This window comes from Molossus molossus, unplaced genomic scaffold (assembly GCF_014108415.1).
Source record: "Molossus molossus isolate mMolMol1 unplaced genomic scaffold, mMolMol1.p scaffold_m16_p_6, whole genome shotgun sequence".
Taxonomy (NCBI): Eukaryota; Metazoa; Chordata; class Mammalia; order Chiroptera; family Molossidae; genus Molossus; species Molossus molossus.
This window is the reverse complement of record NW_023425399.1, coordinates 106,325,762-106,338,601: the sequence shown is the minus strand read 5'-3', so window position 1 is coordinate 106,338,601 and position 12,840 is coordinate 106,325,762. Positions and strand designations below refer to the sequence as shown.

The 12,840-nt window shown below is 45.7% G+C and overlaps 1 protein-coding gene across 3 annotated transcripts in view; it reads right to left on the bottom strand.

Annotated features, from left to right (window-relative positions):
- Positions 1 to 4,611: 4,611 nt before the first annotated feature.
- Positions 4,612 to 12,840, bottom strand: part of ZNF532 (zinc finger protein 532) — a 93,650-nt gene continuing 85,421 nt past the window's right edge. For 2 of the 3 annotated variants that reach the window (XM_036245470.1, XM_036245472.1), the window contains 3 exons: positions 10,511 to 10,623; positions 8,547 to 8,694; positions 4,612 to 6,991 (listed from right to left, as the gene is read on the bottom strand). In XM_036245470.1, coding sequence (XP_036101363.1) covers positions 6,500 to 6,991; positions 8,547 to 8,694; positions 10,511 to 10,623 — 753 coding nt within the window. In that variant the 3' untranslated portion in view covers positions 4,612 to 6,499. The remainder of the gene's footprint in view (positions 6,992 to 8,546; positions 8,695 to 10,510; positions 10,624 to 12,840) is intronic. The other variant, XM_036245469.1, reaches the window with a different exon arrangement.

Sequence of the window (12,840 nt, the reverse complement as noted above, 5' to 3'; positions counted from 1 at the left end):
AATCAGTTGCCTCCTGTACATGCCCTGACCGGGGATTGAACCTGCAACCTAGGTATGTGCCCTGACTGGGTACTGAAACCGCAGCCTTTTGGTACATGGGACGATGCTCCAACCGAACCGCCCGGCCAGGGCAAGGTCCATTTCTGGCCAAGAAGCATACAATGGCAGATTCTTCAACACTGGAAAAGGATCAGATGCTGAACCTACAAAACCAAGAAAAATGTCCATAAGCCCTACGCAAAGACCTGTCTTCTACCCTTTCGACGAGAAGGCGGTTCCCTTGGACACACAGCTCTGCTTCTCCTGACTTCTCAACATCACACCATTCTCTCCAGTCAGCGCGCTCTGCCTTCCTTGTTCCTTTTCATCAAGGAAATGATATGTATTCTCCAGAAATAACCAACCCAGTTACACTTGACTACACCTAAAGGTCAGAAAATTACTCTGGGGCTAAACCCACACCTTCTGGAACTGAGTTGGAGGTGTGACATGGTGGATTCTGACTGTAGCGCTCCCCTAGCTAAAAACACAGTAATTCACCTCTGTAACTCAAAGGACAGCTCCAGGGCAGCACCACGCAATAAAGCAGCAGCAAATTGGATACTCAGTTCCTTTAATGCTACGAAACATTATAAATAGCGCTGCTTGGAGTCAGAACTAACTTCATAGATTGAATTTAGAAACTAGCAAAGAATGTTTTCTGGGAAGTGTTCTTCTGTTTCCTTACATAAAATATAGCCACTAGGAAGAGGGTATAATTCTAGGATAGACCTGGTGAGGTAATTAGAAAGAAAAGATAAACACGGAATGCGGGGTACCCTGTTCCAGCTCACAGCCTACCTATAGGGGATCACATGCACATTGAAAGACAGGTAGAGAGCAGACACTTATGAAATTGTGTGCTAGGTACTTGTGTTGTGGTCATTACGATGTCTGCCACCCAGTGCCCCAGATCGGCACGCATCCCCGTCCTGCTCTGTGCCCTGCTTGCTGACATTACAGAAGGTTTCTGGGGCTTCTTGCCCTCTCGCTTCTATCTGGCTTTGGGCCAGTGGGAGGTGCAGGCAGGAAATCTTTGAGTGTGAGGGGACAGCCTCCTTGTAATTTCCCTCCCACACCCTTCTTGCTTCACTAGGGCTCTGGCTCTTACGAAGAGGCCCCAGTCCATGGCTCCAACTCCAGCCCTGAGGCGGCAACGGCTAGTCCCCGGGAGTCTCAGCATCCTTTGTTCCAGACCATGGCTCTCTATATAGTCCCCTCCTTCATTTCTTTAAAGTAAAACCTTTTCCAGGTGTGCTATTTGTGTTCAGCTAAGACACTAATTCATACAGGATCTAACGCTGGGCACCCCCCGATCTATCTTTCCAACAAGGGCAGCACATGTGAATGAGCCAACTCCCAGAACACAGGCTGATGACACAAGTTTCATCGTCCAATGAATCGAGCCTTTACTAAAATGTTCATCAAGCTTTACTGGGACGGCAGGGAGGGGACATGGATGTGGAAAGGGAACGTCATCCCCAGCTCAGCCTCACACCCACACCACGCGGATCAAGGCGGCACTTCAGCGTAAGGGGTTTGGGGCAATGGTGACTATAGGGTGACACTAGTCCAGAGCTCCCGGGAGCTAGAAGAGGGGCTCTTCCAGAGACATACATTCACACTGTCCTATCACAAAGGTTTATAATGATCTCTGTCGGGATCATTATAAGAAACTCGAAGTAAACAAGAAGGTCCAAGTGGCCATTTAAGCAAAGAATGAACTGCGCATGAGGAGGAGCCCCGTTCTTACACTAAATGTAAGTTCGAAGGTGTGTGCTTACGATTAGGAGCTGCAACCTGGAGCACACACAGCACCTGGTGTGCTCGCATGCGTGTGCACACGCGCGGCTAAGTGGTGCAGATAGCATTCCACATAAGACACACCCCTTTATTTTCAGACCATTTTGGGGATAAATGAGTAGTTCCTTTAAGTCATGTTTTATTTTACCAAGTTCTTCAAACACTTTTTCCTCTTTTCCCCTTTCCAGTAGGCATTTTTAAATCACAGCAGCATGAATATATTAATACGAAATAATAATATCTTAGCCAAAGTTTTCAACAGGAAAGTTCCCTCTTGGTCAATAATCTGGAATGCAGCTCACTAGCCCACTGACCCTGGGGAGGGGCGCCCAGCAGAGCTTCGGGTGGGGCAGTTATTCTTTAGAATAGGTACGGAGTAGGAGGGGGGTGTTTGCAGAAAGCGTGTCTGGGAGGAAGTGGCCTACGCCACGTCGTCTGGGTCTACATTTTCCTGTTTCTCATCTCGTGCGTCCTTATCACCTCGCCGGCATTCTCTATGGCAGCACGACGGCTCGATGGCTGATAAAATCATCCAACCACACACATGCAAACAAAAACAGATCTCCTGTGTGTACGGAAAGTGCAAGCTTCACCACACCTAGCTATAATTTTGACTTTCACATATCTAAGTAGTAATGTAAACCTTGAAAAAGTCTAAGGAAATCACCCAGATTTGAACTTCCAGACTTACCCTTTTTGGATCTGTCATCCACAGCATGAAACCCTCTTGATAGTACTTCTGAGATGCTACCTACAAGTGCAGTCTCTCCCCATCCCACCTCTGAGGTCGGGTCCTCATGCCCATGTGTTAGCACCGTGGCTACATTGATTTCAGCTTTATTCCTGTGATGGTCATTTACACTGTTCAAATATTTCCAGCTTTCTGTCTTCTGAGCACATGGTAGGAGTACAAGTCCTGGCTTCCTGGGACCCTATGACTGGTTTGGACCAATGAGCTGTATGTAAAAAGTGACATCTGCCATTGTTGGGCCAAAGCATTGCCCTTTTCCTCTGCCACAACAACCAGAACTTTTGTGATACTGGGGAGAGCAGACAAGTAGATTTGTAGCAATGATTCCACAATGGACATGGGATGTGAGCAAGAAATACATCTTGTTATAAGCCATTAAGATGTAGGGTTGTAGCCATGGCTGGTGTGGCTCAGCGGTTAGAGTACCTGCCCGTGGACCAATGAGTCGCAGGTTCGATGCCAGTCAAGGGCACATACCTCAGTTGTGTTTGGTCCCCAGCCCTGGCAGGGGTCATGTGGGAAGCAACCAGTCAATGTGTCCCTCTCACATAGATGTTTCTCTTTCTCTCCCTCTCTTTTTCTCTCCCTCTTTCCCACTCTGTCTGAAGATAAATGGAAAAATATCCTTGGGTGAAAATTTAAAAAAGATTCTGGGTTGTAATCAGAAAGAATATATGTACCGCTATGTTCATAGCAGCACTATTTACAATTGCTCAGATCTGGAAACAGCCCAAGTGTCCATCAATAGATGAGTGGATTAAAAAAGCTGTGGTACATATACACAATGGAATACTATGCAGCTGTAAGAAAGAAAGACCTCTTATCCTTTGAGACAACACGGAGGGACCTGGAGAGTATTATACTAAGTGAAATAAGTCAATCAGAGAAAGACAAGTAGCACATGATCTCACTTATTTGTGGAATATAATGAACAAAATAAATGGATTAACGAAACAGACCCAGAGACATAGAAGTAGGGTTCAGACTGACAAACCTCAGAGGAGGTGGATGGTGGGGAGGGAGAACGTATATGCATGTATGCACAACCAATGGACATAAGACAACAATGCTGGGGGGGATCAGGAGGAGGGTGTCAATGGGGGGGAAAGGAGAAACATCTGTAACAAAAATAAATTAATAAAAATTGATAAAAAAAAAATTTAAGATTGTAACCATAGCATAACCCAACTTATCCTGTTATACTCTCCCATCCATTCTGAACACCATCAGTGATTAATTGGTTATGTCCCTCTCCTGTCCAAAGAACTCGTCTCTATTGGACCTGAGCTTCCTCTTTCAGCCTCAGCAACCACTTCCCTCCAGAGGAAATGGGTTTCCTAAGAATTCATGGAGCCAGCCCCAGGTTTCTGCCTTTGGTCGGACTATGTTGTTTCTTGAATGCCTACACCTACAATCAAATGGGTAGAATTCACAAGCCCCAATGTGGATTTTGCTGTGTTCACCACGTTAACCAAAAGCCCACGTCTTTCATTAGGGGCTAAAAATCATCCACAATAGCCCTCCCAAATCTATTCCCTCTCTCTAGAACTCCTATTAAACTTGTCAGATCTTCTTATCTGGTCGCTCTTGATTTCTACTCTCTTTCATATAGTTCACCTCTTATCTCTTCGCTGTAGTCTCAGTAACTTCTTCATGACCTATCTTCCAGTTCACCAATTCTCTCTTCCATTGACCCATCCAGGTTTCCTCCCAGGGTGACAGCACCTTGTGCTGTTTTTCTACTCTGGGTCTCCCTTCTTCATTTTGGACCTCTGGGCATTTTTAAAAACTTTCTTGGAGGCTCAACTAGGCATTTAATAGAAGCTAATTTCATATAACCAAGCATTTCTGGGTATTTATGAGCAGACAGACTTGCAGGTTATCTTATAAAAGCCATAGTGCCACAAACAAAAATTCTAGTATCATGTTTTGCACATACTTTTTATTTGTTGAATAAATGAGTATTTGCCAATATGTACATAAGCACATAGAGCGAGCACTATATTTAGAGCAAGAATATGGGTTCTAATATGCAAAGCCACTTACCAGCTATGAGGGCTTAGGACAAGAATTTAATCAGAGCTCAGCTTCCTCAACTGTGAAACTAGGCTAGTAAGACCTGTGCAGCCCACCACAGGTTTATTGCAAGGTTCAAATGCAGAAACATATGAAAAGTGCTATGAATACAACTCAGCAATACAAGTATAAATATAACAAGTAACAGCAATTGAATTTCAAGTTGAGGAATACTTAAATCATGCCCTCGGATTACACCAATGTCCTGATGGAGTCAACGAGAAAGTGACAAAATAGCTGATTGCTAACGAGAACAGATATGCCCTTCTTCTGAGCGGGAAGAATTCTGCAATATCCTGTAGCCTGTCCCTGAAATTAATCACTTCCTCCACTTCATGAAGATGTCACAGTCCCACCATCAATAACTCTCTCACAGAAGCACAAGGGCCAAATGTCCCACGTTTATTTACATGTGAAATGTGTTTGATACAGTTCTGATGGATGTAGTGCGTAACACCTGACAGCAGCAAGACCTTCGTGAGGAACCGAATGTTGGCTACAGTATATCATGCAAGTATCTATATATACACAAAAGAATTTTTCTTAAAAAAAAAAAAGTACAAAACATGTTTAGGGATAAATACAAGATATAAAATGGCAAAGAAAAACATAAACCAAAAACCAAAAAAATAGAACTCTCCCAGAGAACTATGAACGGAAGGGACAGTAGAGTACCGCGCTGTGCTTCCAGAGAGCAGATACCCCGCCAGCAAATGTACTGATTGAAATGACCCAACTGACCCCGGGTGGCTCGGCGCTGATGGAGGGGCCCATGGCCACGCACAGGCTGCTGCACCGAGAGGTGGGCGGTTGAAGTTGTGCAACCCAACTTGAAGTACCAGAACGTTTGGCAGTAGCACCCAGAACAGGAAACGCCAACTCTTTAGACAGCAAAAGGGTTAAGTCAACTAGGATTTTTGTCTTCCTGTCAAGAGCCAGAGAAATACTTGGTATCTTTAGTTGTGTCTTTATAATAGTTAATAAATTACACGACAAAAACTTGACTATATAAATCTACTGGTCTAACTACGCATTTGTAACTTGTACAGTAGTCCAGCCCTTTCGTAACTTGATCTCCTTGTGCTCTTAAGCCAGCCTTGGACATCTGACCAGGAAACCACCAGCCCGTCTGACTGTAGACGGACACCCTTCTTCCCCGTGAGGTGGAATTAAGGAACTCCTCGTGTGTTACTGGGCTTCTGGCCTAAGTTTTACCCCTGGCAAGGCTGCTGCTTGACACCCCGCCTGGCGTGGCCCGGACGCCACCCCCGCGGGGCGTGCTCAGAGCAGGCACGTTGAGGGTGGTGCTAAGACACTTAGAAGTCCCCAGGTGTTCTGAGACCCACGATCGCCTACAATTTATGTAGTGAATTCTAAAAATTAAAAACACTAAAAAAGGCGTCATCTTCGCCTGTAATTAGTTAACCCTTTTAAATCCATAACGTACAAAATGGTTTATTTGAATTCAGGAACTGCCCCTGTTGCTAAGAACTCTGTTTTAAAGGAACGATACAAAAAGAAAAATTCTAAACCCCACCCCACCCCCCAAAAAAACCCAAACTCAAAACATTTTCTACTAAATACTGATACAAACATGTAACAAAGAGTATAAAAAGTTATTCATTTAAATATATACAAACTCTTTTAAACTCAAATACTGTTTTAATACTTATCCAGGATATACACGACGAGGTGAAGGGATGTTGAAAGAGAATATATTGCAACAGCCTAGTCAGTACTGTTAACTCTATTATACTGCAAACTTTTCGTAACAAAAATGTCTCTTTTATTCCAATGTGGACAGGGATCCTCCTTGTGGAAGGTCTGTGGCTATTTCTCGGCTGAGCTCACTCTTTTGGATTTAATGAAGGCCATGCCGTGTGTCCGCATGTGAGCGTTTAAGGCAGCTTCCGTTTCGAACGTTTTTGCGCACACTTTGCACTTCCTGTCGGACACGGCGCCGTCGGCCGCCTCGTGCTCGGGGCTGGGCTTGTCCTGCTGGTTCTCCTCCCCCGCCCCGTTCTGCTGGGACACGGGCTGGGGCTCCTTCAGCTTGTGCACGATGAACAGGTGCCTGGACAGGGAGACGTGCGAGGTGTAGCAGAGGCCGCACTCCCGGCACTGGTAGGACGAGCCGTCGGACTTGTGTTGCGGGATGTGTTCGTGGAACTGGAGCAGGTTTTCGGTGGTGAAGCCGCACACGGCACACTTGTGAACCTTAAAAACATTGATCTTTAGCTTTTTCAGTGGCTGAGTAATCGCTCCCCTGGGAGGTCTGAACTCTAAAACTGGTTCTTCCAACTTCCGCTTGGGACTGGGAACCTTGGAGAAAAGAACAGACACAACTGAAAGCCGTTCTGCAGGGTGGGGACAAATGACCAGCTCCCAGGGAAATGTGTGCCGTGAGCTTCGGGATTTGGTTGTGACCACAGTGGGGAGTCTGCACCCGACCCGAGGCTCAAGCCTTTCATCTGCTCCACAAATCTGAGCTCCTGTGTCACCAGGCAGTGCTCGGGCCCAGCAGGGGACAAGCAAGTCCCTGCCTCCATGGAAGGTAGGCTCCAACAGAGCGTGGCAGCAGCAACCAAGGACCCCGTCTACAGCGTCACACACAGGAAAACGAAGCGGCCTGGGAGGGGGCAGGGTGAGGTTACGCCTGGCATGCTGGTGACACCTGGCAGAGGGCGTGAGCCATGCGGCCACACGGGGAAAGGGTCCACACACGGAGAGCGGTGCATGAACGGCCTGAGGTCAGGCCTGTGCCTGGCCGACAGCAGAAAGGCCAGTGGGCTGGAACAGGGCGACCAGGGAAGAGCAGAGAGGAGGCCCGAGAGACGCAGGGGCTGGGTGGACTGAAAAACACCTTGTGGGAGAGGAAGGGCCAGGATTTTGCCTTTTCTGGAAGAACCGCAGTAACTGCCCCTTCCTGCCCACTCCGTCATCATACCCCTTCCCCAACAAGCCATGCCTTTCTCCTACCTTTCCAGCTTTCTAGATTTGACCCGCATCAAATCCCCTCAACTCCTGATCTCCAAAAATCCAAGCCAAAGGGACCCTTCCTCCTCCAGCTCCATGGCCCAATTTCCTGCCCTGTTCACAGGGTGCCTCTCATACACCTCGACCTGAAGCAGCCCCTCCACCTACGTTCTTTAATTCCCCTCCCCTCACCGCCAGACACCCTTGAGGGAAAGGATTGCAACTGAATGCAACGTTAGCCTGACTTGTGTTCTGATAGACCTTGACTCAATGATTAACTCCTTGAAAACACACAAAGGCTTTACTCAGGCATGTTCCAGACACCGCACAGGGCAAAGGCAGGGGCATCTCTTAAACGTCCGCTGAGCTGCTGGTCACTCTAAGTGTAGGTGGCACACACGCGCCTTGTACGCAGGTCAGTATACACATTGTCACATATTGTGTTTGATCCAAGTCCACTACCCACTGATATAAGAATAAGGCATGAATGTGCCATTTTGTCTTCTATCGTTACTAGGGGAAGCAAAAAGGAACCCCAACTGTTATTAGGACCCAATCACAACCACCATATCACCAGTGAAAAAGAATCCAGCTTTATACATTCCTTCTGGCTAAGAGGCGATTTCTGAGTCAACATCAAATTTTTTAATTTATTTATGTAAGTAGATCCCTAAAGCTATTTCTGGAAGGACACAGAAGAAACTTAACAAAGTTACCTTTTAGGAGCAAGAGGAAAGGTCGGAATGGGTGTCGAGGGAGACTGCTGATTATTTTATACCTTTATGTATAGTCTGAATTTTTTAAATTGTGTAACTGTAAGAAATTTTTAAAGAAAGGAATGAATGAAAAAAAAGCAAGACCATGCGATTTCACTGTAAAGAGAAGATCTGTGATGCCTGACCTTGGTGTCTTCTTTTATTTCTGCTTCCTCCTCATTGGTGGCTTCCGCAAGTTCTTTCAAGTCCGGATCCTTAATGCCGTGCATGAGCTGGATGTGCTTCTCCAGCATCAGCCGTTTGGTGAAGGTCCGCCTGGAGTCCGGGCAGTGCCTGTGGGCGGAACACGAGGAGGTAACCTACTTGCTGGAGACGGCGGTGCTGCCGAAGGACATTCACCGCCAGCAGCGCGCTCAGAGGGGCCAAGATGGTCCAAAGGGAAATAGCAATTTTGCTATAAATTGTAGTTTCCAGTTTGTGCAAAAAAAATGTTGGCAGCTTTTGTAAAAAGTTTTCTGACCATTTTTGTGTCCTTATAGGACCAGTCTGATTCGGTTCAGATGGAGTATTTATTTTCTAGGTTTGGTTCAAGTGTCACTTAATTCATAATTCTAGATGGCTTTAATTTCAACATGGAGAATATTCCACTTCAAAAGTTTTCTTTAGCATGATTCAGAGTGTTCCCTCAGAATTTCCATCATGAGAGACACTTGAACATGAAAGTCCCGCCCTGACTCCTTCACGCTGAAGGAGACCCATGCAGTCTGCCATCGACAAAGAGAAGACGACAGTGTCCCCTCTAAATTCCTCGTCACGGCACAAATGCAGTGTGCCCGGCTAGAATCCCAGCACTCAAGTATGTGTTCATCCAGAGACTCACGTACAAAACTAGGCAGATACTCAAAATAGGTCAGTTATTTAAGTTTTCATTTTATCTTATGCAAAAAGAACCCTGTAGATTATGAATACAGTTTTTCTTCGGAAGATATGAATTTACTGTTTTCTTAATAAAGTAGGCCCAAAAAATGGTTAAAAAAAAGAAAAGAGAGAGTCGATGACCACGGTGATCATGGCCGCGATGAGCCAGACATGAGGAACCCTGCAGCCGCGGAGGGGATGGGAAGCACTGTCTTCCGCCTCTACACAAGCTCCTGTGGATTTTATAGTGATCAGCCCCAAACTCCGCTGACTTCACGCTAGAGACCCTGCACCGGGGCGGCGAGGGGAGCCGGCCCCGACAGCAAAGAACACCTGGAATTAGCCAATCCTAGCACTTCGCTGCCAGCAGTGACGTCAAGGGGAAATAAACAAAACCCACCCCTTGAAGGATGAGGCCACACGGGGTGTCCTTTGCATCTTCTTCCCAGCCCAGGCCTTCCTTCTAAATTCTGCTTCTTTCAGTACAATCTCAACACACAGACTCTATTTACAGAAGGTTCTCATCTCTCCAAACTCACTCTCAGCTTCAATGTCACCGAAGGAGAGTCTACGTCCCCGTTTTCCGACCCAAGAGCCACCCCTAACTAACCGGGCCCAGCAAGGCCCCACGGATCTGACAGCCAACCCTCACTGAGTGTGCAATGAAGCCTTTCCATAAGCAGTGACACAAGAGGCTCTGATGGTCACACACTAAGCAGCTCGTGACCATCCCGAGTGCCTTTGCTGTCTTAGCCAACGGTGTGCCGAGATTCGGCTGCCCTGCGTTCGGTGGTGAACCCCAGCCGAGGGCCAACAGTCAGCCTAGGCCTGACTCCCGGACCCAGGACCAGGTCCCCTCAGGGTCACGCTGAACCGCTAAGCCGATCCAGCAGACGGAGCAACGTGCGCATGCTGGAAGCTCACCCCAACGCACCCCTGCGCCCCAGCCACTTCTCTGAAACCCCCACGGATGAAACGGATCCCTCGGGTAACAGCCAAGAACCAGGAACCTGCAGGCTGCGCCAGAAACGGCTCCCTTCGAGTTCAGTATTTTAAGCATCCCAGTCCAATCAAGAAGCTGCATGTCAAACGAAGAGAATGTAATTAAGGAATGAGACCCCCTAACCGTGACCAGAGGATGGGAATGGAAAATCAGTGGTAAGGCATGGAAAGCCTCGGGGAGATCCCACTCAGAACTCCGACCGCGCTCTCGCCAGAAGCCACAACTTACGAGCAGGTATAAACTTTCCTGATGCCTTTGTGCTTGATCCGGTTGTGCCGGCACAGGCTGTGCGACGAGCTGAAGGACTTGTCACACTGGCGGCACGGGTGCTTCTTCATTTGCTTTATTCGGGAGAAGAAAAGAGAGAAAGTCACTCAGAGAACAAAAACAGAAAACACTTGAGTAATTAAGAGCGACTCTTTCCTAAGAGCTTATTAGCAATGTGGGCTCGGGGCGCCATGAAGAGGCTGATTTGCACAAAATGAAACAAACTTCACCATGAGAGTAAAAAATCATACACTTTTTTTTTTTCCCTCTAAAACACTTAGGTTTCTGATTCAACACAAACATTACATACATTTTCTTTGCGAAAGAGAGATAATAAATGTTATTTTTGAAAGCAGATGATATATGAAAACGAATTCTTCAGTAAATACCAAATCGAGCCATTATTTCATTATCTCGAGAGATAATATGTCACCTTATCCAATGTGCCGTTTTAAATTAAATCTCTGGCTAATCTCAAACCTCTTAACTTTCTCCCACCTCATGATTAAGTCATTATTCCTCATATAAGGAAAAAAGTTTTCCAGAAGGCCTTTTGTTTTTAATAATACTATTTGGTTATATCAAGAACACCATCGTTTGAAACCACTTTATGGAGATTGCCTATTGGTATGCGGAGGGTGGGGGAGGGAGGGAATTGGGGGGATGGAAGCTATCAAGAGTCATATAAAAATTTCAAAGTTAAGAGTTTCCCACGTTGGCTAAGACATAATTATGTTACCTCAATGTATTCCCATGTGGAACCTATTAAGTAAAATCAGTGGCCTGACTTGATGACAAATTCTCTGAGCACTCCAGTCTGCAACAAACAACGTATCACGAGTCGATCAGAACAAGAAAGACCTGTCATCCTCAGAATGGAACAAAATTTGGCTCAACTCAAGAAAAATAACGCTGAAGCAGGATAAGTTCTTATGGGAATAACATAAGAACTCTCAAATAACAATACTATTTTTGGAAATAAAAAGAGTTAAGCAAGCAAGGAACTGCTAAATGATAAAGAAAGGATAAATAGATTTTTAAAATTACTTTTACATCACCTGACAAACATTTCCTAGTCAAACTGCAAAGCAAAGCTAAGTGGCTGGGTGCTTTTAAGCACCCACTCCCCCCAGAAGGTAGGGGGGCCAACGATCACTCCTCTGCGGTGGTGGGGGGGGGGTTAAAGCAAAGGTTAACACAGAGCTTGGGACAGAGACATTCTCAATAAATGTTCTTGTATTAATAATAGTAAAGTTACACGTCCAAGTTTCATTTTAGAGGAGTAGAAAATACTGTCTTTTGAATAAAGCAAATCAGTCTGGCAGGTGTTCAAACGGGTCTTGAACCCAGATAAAGGCAAAGGCGGGCGTTCCTTCCCATGATGAAGATGAAAGTCGGGCCACTGCTTTTATTGTTTTCCTAAGCATATAATCTCTGGGAAAAAGAGAGAACAAAGCGAATAACCAGCTGGCGCCTCTGAGACACGCCATCCCATCTCCCAAAGGTATTCTGTCAGAAAAAACCAAGGTCACACAAAGCAGACCAGCAGTAACCCCTGGTCTCTCACACTGACGTGGCCTGAGAGTGAATACGAGGTTGCATTTACAGAGTAAGTGAAGAACAGTGGTGAACCGAGCGCCTACGCTTCGATCGTTATTTCAACGCCACCAATACCCAATTCCCTTTGAACTGTGTATATGCTGATGGACAATATTAAGATCACCTGGAAGAATCTAAATGCAAGACATATTTCTAACAGCAAAGAAGCCTAAAGGATGAACAGAACCGGAACACGTGTTTCTGCCCATCCAGGGGCCTCAGAGGGACGAGACTGCCTTATCTTTTCGGGTGAAGGGCCGATACTCCGGTTCTCGTTATGTGGACTTACACCAACAGCAAACCAAAATTTTAACAGAAAGCTCCATAGAGAAATCCTCAGTGGATAACAAATTAAATGAAGAGCAGCTTAGCTGAATCAGTAATTACTATTTTCAAAGAAATGACATAATGTAAGAGATTATTCTTTTTCATCATATTTTAAAAATGCAGAAATGAACTGTGCAAGCCCCAAGCAATGGAGTACAGTTTCAAAATCACTGCTGACAAGAAAATTACGGGTCTCAACGCCAGTTTCCAGATCAAATCCGCCGTGTTCACAGTACCTAATAAAACAAGTGACTTTCTTCTTTGCTAAATTTTCAATGCCAACTTATTTCAAGGGGGTTTACTAATTCATTTTCATAACTGTATCCTCAATATTATAACAGTTGACACTACTACTTTATGACAGA